Source organism: Sinocyclocheilus anshuiensis, unplaced genomic scaffold, assembly GCF_001515605.1.
Source record: "Sinocyclocheilus anshuiensis isolate Anshui unplaced genomic scaffold, SAMN03320099.WGS_v1.1 scaffold380, whole genome shotgun sequence".
Classification (NCBI taxonomy): domain Eukaryota; kingdom Metazoa; phylum Chordata; class Actinopteri; order Cypriniformes; family Cyprinidae; genus Sinocyclocheilus; species Sinocyclocheilus anshuiensis.
In genome coordinates this window covers 7,429-14,246 of record NW_015557081.1, presented here as the reverse complement: position 1 = coordinate 14,246, position 6,818 = coordinate 7,429, and the positions used below count along the sequence as shown (strand labels likewise).

The following is a 6,818-nucleotide window of genomic DNA, read 5'->3' as shown; positions in this document are numbered from 1 at the left end:
CAACAAGAAAAAGAATCAAACAAAGGAGATTTAAGCCACTTTTGCTTGTGGATAAAACATTTTGCACAAAATAATTAAGATATTCAAGAGATAACGATTTTGGGTTTTCGTAATACATTTTTTAAAAATGCTTTTAAGGATAAAACTGGATCACATTAGTGGAGTTGAAAATATAAGAACTTAAATCAACCCAAAATGTATTGCTATACTACAATCACAAAAAAGGGCAGCTGTTTCTTCAACAAGACCACAAAATGGGCAAGTTTCATCATTATCAAGATACTTACAGATAGATGAATTAAACCTGTCACTCATATCTTTTAAGTTGTTGCGCTTGTTATAACGTCGTAGGTCACATGATAACGTCAACATAGCGGATGATATCCGAATCGCATTCAGGCTGTACACTCTCATAGTGCTCGGTAAGTAAGTACTTAAACTCTGTTCATAGTTCATACATTCTGTACCACTGTTTTTTTAGTGTTTGTAACAAGAGTAGTTCACTCAAAAATGAAAATTTGCATAAAATGTACTCACCCTCAGGTCATACACTGTATCTTGTGAAGTGAAAGTCTGTGTGTTCATAAAAACAAATTCATCACTAAGACTTGAATTAAACGAGTCTTGTATCTGATATAGTTTACAAGCGAAAACAGTCCAAACAAACATGTCGGTGGATTCTGATGTGAGAGGACAACAGGGGATGGACTTTTTCAGAAGGCATTATTATGGATTATAGTCGCAGTTTTTCACTTCACAATACACTGACATACTGGAGTTGTGTGGATTATTGTGATGTTTTTAACAGCTGTTTGGGCTCTCATTCTGACGGCGGCTCAATTAAAGACAACTTATAGATTTATGGGCTGCTTTTGGTGCTTGACACTTTTTTTTATGGGCCATTTTGTGTTTCAAGAATAAGGTCCAAGGTTAAGAATAAGCTATTAGTTACTAAAATGTTTTTTCTCTATTTTACATTACAATAGGCCTAGTGAAAGAAGGCTTCCCTTATTGATCACGTCTTATGTAGATTGTATGTTTTCTTGCGCGGCTCAATGTTGGACTCATGAAAAATTATCACGTTGTTTTTATTCGGCAAAACTGATTTACTGAAGTCAAGTTCCTCGGACAGTTATATTCACGATTTCTGATTTGCTTACCGAAGGCCTATACTGCGTGAGGGTGGCTGTGATTGGTGTCGGTGATCAGTATTCAGCACTGCTGCTGTTGTATCAGTCAGTGGTTAGCAGTCAAGAAACGGGGCAATGGAGGTCACGTACAGGACACATAAATTTAGCCCAATATTCAGGACGACCCGGCTAATACGGGACGGTTGGCAACCCTATTTCCAGGACTGAAAAATTGGTCATTAATTTTCCAGGATTTCCAGGATGTGTGGGAACCCTGAATTAGCAGCCTTGCTTTCAACAATTTAATTTTATGATTATGGAAAAACAATTTTTCATGGTAGTATCAATCACATTATTCCCTTCATCATTACTATATATCACAGAATTATTCTCAACATTTAAGTTAAACATGAAAAGGATATCCTTAAACAGAAATTTATTGATTTATATCTTGCATATCTGAACACCTCTATCTCTCCTAAAATGTGTTTCTGCAAATGCTATCCTGCTCCATCTGAGACTTGGCCTTCTTTTTCAGCAGTAGGATGTGTTCGGCAAACTCTCGCACGGCTCCGTGACCCGCTGCGTTGCGGCAGATGTATTTGGCATGGTTGAGCGCCACCGTTGGGGCATCCACAGGTACTGCGCTCAACCCTGCCAGTTCCAGGCACTTTACATCCGGCTCATCGTTTCCTGATAGACAGAAGCCAGGAAAAATATTTTGAGAAATCATTCTGTCTTTTGACTGATAGTCATTTTAAGGAAACAGTGGTGTGTTTAAGTCATTCTAATGAAAGATTACATTATAAAAGGATTAGGTTTTAGTATTTGTAGTTAATATTGAGGTACAATCTTTTAAACATGTATTAGTCACACCAACATTCCTAAGATACACCATGTTCTTACTGATCATGGCATTTGGCTGATGTAACCGGGAGAAACGTAGAGCTCCTGTCTCACCTAAATATGCCACCTCTTTCCACTCCAGCCCTTCTTCCTCCATGAGCTCCTGCACCTTCTCCAGTTTGTCGTCCACATCCTGCAGGATCAGACAGCTCATTCTCTGTGAGAGCTTGTCAGCCAAGGCTTTTGCTATGGGGTCTTTTTCGATCATAATAACCTAGAGGAGAGGGGGAAAAACAAACACGTATACATTTTAAATTAGTATTAATTTTTTGCTAATTTCTTTCTTTAACTAATAGATCAGTCTCCGTAAAGACCGTCAAAAATTGCCAGTGCTGACTATATTTTTAACTAATAGATCAGTCTCCGTAAAGACCGTCAAAAATTGCCAGTGCCGACTATATTTCAAGTCGTCACGGCGGGGTATTGGGTAAAGTTTTCAATTAGCAATAATCGCGCCTCAGATAAACCTCATAGGCTACGATACTGCCACTGCGCAAAGATAAGCAGCCAAAGGAGACTTCTGAGTACTTGTGTGTTTGAGCCCCTGTGATCATCAATGGTGGGATCAGCAGAACCCACGAAAAATCATCAAACTGCACAACATTACACTTAAACTGTTAAAAACAGCCGTTTTTAAAAGTGAAATATCAAATTGTGCATTTTATACCGAAGTTATATTGAATTAAAAGACAAAAACAAGAGGGGTCCCAGTTGCATGATGGGATACGAAGGATGGGTCTATTGTTGTGTGGGGGTTGGTAGAGGTCGGGGGTGGGAAACACAAGGTTGCCAAACAAGCCAGAATCACCTTCACTTCCTCTTTCTTCAGCATGTCGATGCCGGCCTGGTCTCTGGTGTTGATGGACACCATCTCCTCTCTATTTGCTGAGATGTAGATCTGACCGTCTGTCAGACATCCTGACAAGTTACACAGCAGAAGCTTCACAACTTCAGGTTTGTCCTTACCGAAGTAACCAAACCTGTATCAAATACACACACCCACAGGGTTCAGACTTTGCACTGTTTGCACTAGTGTTGTCACGGTACCACAACAAAACCCGCCCAATCACGTTTCGAGGGGGTCCTCGTTAAAAATCACGTTCTGAGGATAAAATACGCACGTTTTGGCGGGGTTCCCCAGGTAAAATTCGCATTCCAGGGGCTAAATATCACGTTAATGGGGTCGTTTTTCAACCCGCGGACATGAAAAACAACCCGCGGCAACAGTGTTAAAGCAGCCCAATTCCGCGGGAAAACCGCAGACTTGGCAACACTGGAAGAGGATAGCTTTCGGTTAGCGCATCAAGAACCGGGTTGACCGGGTACTCGGTACCACCGGTACTTAAAAAAACCTGGTACCGTAACGTTTTCATTTTTTTAGTACCGACTTGGTACCGAAATACCGGGCCTTTTGACGACACTAGTTTGCACTGTGATTGTTTGCTAATATAAAGTTGCGTGGAGACTATGGTTTCTTCACCTCAGCACTCTCTGTTCAGCTACGGGCCAGTCTATGTCAACATCAATATCCACACTGTGCTCGGGCTTCATCTCAAAGTACTTCATTTTTCCACCCTGTGGAATGCAAGATACAAAGAGACTGATAATATGCTTTCTTGCCAATGGATTATTATGTCAAGCTTTTTTTGGTCACATATTATGTAGCTCATTAAGTTAAATGGTGGCCTTTAATCATTTTAAAACCCAAAATGTTACCTGAAGAAGCCCGTTTTTTACAAGTTCTTTAGTAGCGAAGTAAAAAGAGCCATTTTCGCACAGTTCTCCTTCCCAGTCCTGACGCCGCAGCCTGCAAGCTGGGTTCAGGTTCAGCGGCTCAGTACATTGGCAGCCTGGAATATAAATAAAAGGTTAGAGTTTTCAACATGCAATAATCTCTTACGCCCATCAAGGCTGCATTTATTTGATCAAAAAAAGAAAACATTAATAGTGTGAAAAATTATTACAATTTAACATAACTGTTTGATATTTTAATATATTTTAAAACAGAATTTATTCCTGTAATGGCAAATCTAAATTATCAGCAGTCATTACGTCAGTACTCCGCTTCAGAAATCATTCCAATATGCTGATCTGTTGCTAATAATAATTAGAAACGTTTCCTATTATTACCAATGTTGAAAACAGTTGTGCTGCTTAATATTTTGGTGTAAACTGTGATACATTTGTGTTCAGGATTCTCTAATGAATAGAAGGTTCAAAAGAACAACTTATTTTTGTAAATGTCTTTACTGTTACTTTTAAGCAATGTAATGCTTCCTTGGTGAATAAAGGTAAAATTTCCCCTTAAAAATCTGTACTGACCCCAAACTGAACATTTACAGAATGCACTCCAGCAAACCTTCGTCCTTGACCTCTTGCCATCGGAAATGGTGTCGCCGGACCACAGAAAAGACTGAATCACACCCTTCTTTGGTGATGCACTCCACAGCCTGTTTGAGATGGTGAGGGTGCAGACATGGAGACGTGGCCTGGATGTTACAGATGACGTCAACACCTGCAACATGTTTTTGTGAACATAATATACGTGTGTGTACGGTGTATATTTATTATGTATATATAAAGACACACACATGCATGTATATATTTAAGAAAAATATCTTATGTTGATATATTAAATATATTTATATAGAAAATAAATTATATGATTATAAATATATACATATAAATATTTTCTAAATATATACTGTATGTGTGTGTCTTTATATATTCATAATAAATATACACAGTTCACAAAAACTTTTATTCTGGATGCGATTAATCATTGCCCGGCACTAGTATTTTTAGAGTATATTTTCCCACCTTTTTTAACCTCCAGAGGACAAAAAAGCTGAAAAAAACACTACTCAAGCCTTAACAATAAGAATGTTAACCGTACCTCTATATTTTGGGAAATGTGCCAAATCTAGCAAGGTTTTGAGGCTTGCAACCTTGAGGAACAAGCTGTGTTGTGTCTCTCTCACGTTTTTGTTAAGCGGCAATAAATATAGTTCACCAGAACCAGATTTTGAAATTAAAAAATCCTTACTTCCCAGGTAAATACCACAATAAAACAACATTATAAACGTTCTTCTGTATCAGAGCATGAATATTTGTCAGCTGTAGAGTCTGTTTTTCTGGTTTCATTCACAATGAAAATAAAGACAAGGCGGGTGAAACAAGTTGTCAAGCATGACAACTTGATTATGTGGCTTGTTCCCTGGTTCTATGTTTGTTTTACTCTAAAGCAAGCGGTAGTAGGTGGACATACTCGTTTTACAAGCTGTAGTTACACCCCTTAAATACAGAACTAACTAACTTGTGCAATGGAATGTGACTGCAACAGAGCCTGTTACACAACCTGGGTTTAGTCTGCTGAACTCCCGGATGGTGTCCAGTGAGCTAGAGGAGTCTTTGGACACCTCTGGACTCCTCCTGTGCACTTGAGCCCCCCAAGCCCTGGCCACGCTCGCGATCTCATCATGATCAGTGGACACCCAAACACTGCAAAAACATAAACAGCATAACGTCTACTGCCACACAGCACAACCAACCAATCACTGAGTGAGTGACGTCCCATTCAATGACCTGTCAAACACCCCAGAGTCCAGCGCTGCTCTGATCACCCATCCGATCAAAGGAACTCCTGCCAGCATCCTGATGTTCTTCAGAGGGATGCCTTTACTCCCTCCACGGGCAAGAATAAGAGCCGCGATGTGTCTTGAATCATCCGTGTTGATTTTTATTCGTTTTGCGTTGGAAATGTGCTCAAGACTGTTGTCATTCAACTCTTGCATACCGTTTTTACTAGCTGCGGCCTTAGTGTTATGTGTTAAATGTCCAAACAGATGGTCTGTTGCGGCGACTTTTTTGCGAAATGTGGAAGCTCTGTAATACACAGAATACGCATTTTAATATGTTATACTGGCAGTTAAGTTCATTATTTGCTTTGCGACAGAGATAAAAGTTAGCTAGTGATGTGCTTTTAGATGCTTACCCTTGCGCGCCGTCGAGCCAAGTGTTGTCGTCGTCTGCGTGTTGGTGTAAGAGTTCCCCAACTCTCTTGTATTTTTCAGCTGTGTTTCGTTTGGCTGCCATCAGCCTCTTTTGAAACAAACGCCTTCGTCTTGCAGGTAAACACTTCCACATGCCGATAATGAAGAACACCATATGCTCCATTGTTGTTCTTCTTCTTCTTCTAATAACGTTTTATGGCGGATGGCAAACCAACTTCTGGTGCATTTACCGCCACCAACTGGACTGGAGTGTGGAGCACTAATAAATACATATTTATATTTATCTATATTTTATATAAAAAAAAAAACAACACACACATTCCTAAATTCTCCTGATTAATCCTATTCCTTTAATGTATTTAACAATAGCACCATATATTTTACCTTGTTCTGCATGCTCTTTCAAGAGGTTTGACAAATTAAATGATTCAACACCCATGTTTCTTACTTCCTTAATGAGTTTTAACCTTTCTTTTTCATATTTTTTACATTTTATTAAAACATGCTCTATTGTTTCTGCCTGATTACAAAAAAATACATTGACCAGTTTCATGTTTTCCTATATTAAACCACTTAAGCTCAGGGCGTTTTTTGGTATTTTCGCCTAAGAAAAAGTTTTTTAGGAGTCGCGGCAGTAGAGGCGGCGCAACTATAACGACATGTGAATAACCCCGCCCACTCTAAAGCGATACTGAACTGCAGTGGAAACGCAAACCGTGCCGAGCCGTACCATGCAGTGGAAAAGCGCCAGTGTTGCTAATCAATTAAT

At 39.4% G+C, this 6,818-nt stretch overlaps 1 protein-coding gene across 2 annotated transcripts; it reads right to left on the bottom strand.

Annotated features, from left to right (window-relative positions):
* Positions 1 to 1,564: 1,564 nt before the first annotated feature.
* On the bottom strand, positions 1,565 to 6,264 carry LOC107676932 (N-acylneuraminate cytidylyltransferase-like). 2 transcript variants are annotated; one of them, XM_016471678.1, is made up of 10 exons: positions 6,031 to 6,264; positions 5,908 to 5,921; positions 5,622 to 5,841; positions 5,395 to 5,537; positions 4,396 to 4,551; positions 3,753 to 3,886; positions 3,517 to 3,611; positions 2,845 to 3,016; positions 2,091 to 2,250; positions 1,565 to 1,823 (listed from the first exon to the last, which is right to left on the bottom strand). In XM_016471678.1, the coding sequence occupies exons 1-10, from the start codon at positions 6,210 to 6,212 to the stop codon at positions 1,609 to 1,611; spliced, it is 1,491 nt and encodes a 496-aa protein (XP_016327164.1). In that variant the 5' UTR covers positions 6,213 to 6,264; the 3' UTR covers positions 1,565 to 1,608. The 2 variants fall into 2 exon arrangements, with proteins under 2 accessions (XP_016327164.1, XP_016327163.1); XM_016471677.1 differs by having other exon boundaries at positions 5,622 to 5,921.
* Positions 6,265 to 6,818: the final 554 nt, after the last annotated feature.

Bases quoted from the DNA above. Each gene is read 5' to 3' on its own strand.
- LOC107676932 (XM_016471677.1), bottom strand. From the start codon at position 6,212: ATGGAGCATATGGTGTTCTTCATTATCGGCATGTGGAAGTGTTTACCT. The intron at 5,922-6,030 runs GTAAGCATCTAA...TGTGTATTACAG, and splicing joins TGGCTCGACGGCGCGCAAGG to AGCTTCCACATTTCGCAAAA. The intron at 5,538-5,621 runs GTCATTGAATGG...ATGTTTTTGCAG, and splicing joins GACTCTGGGGTGTTTGACAG to TGTTTGGGTGTCCACTGATC.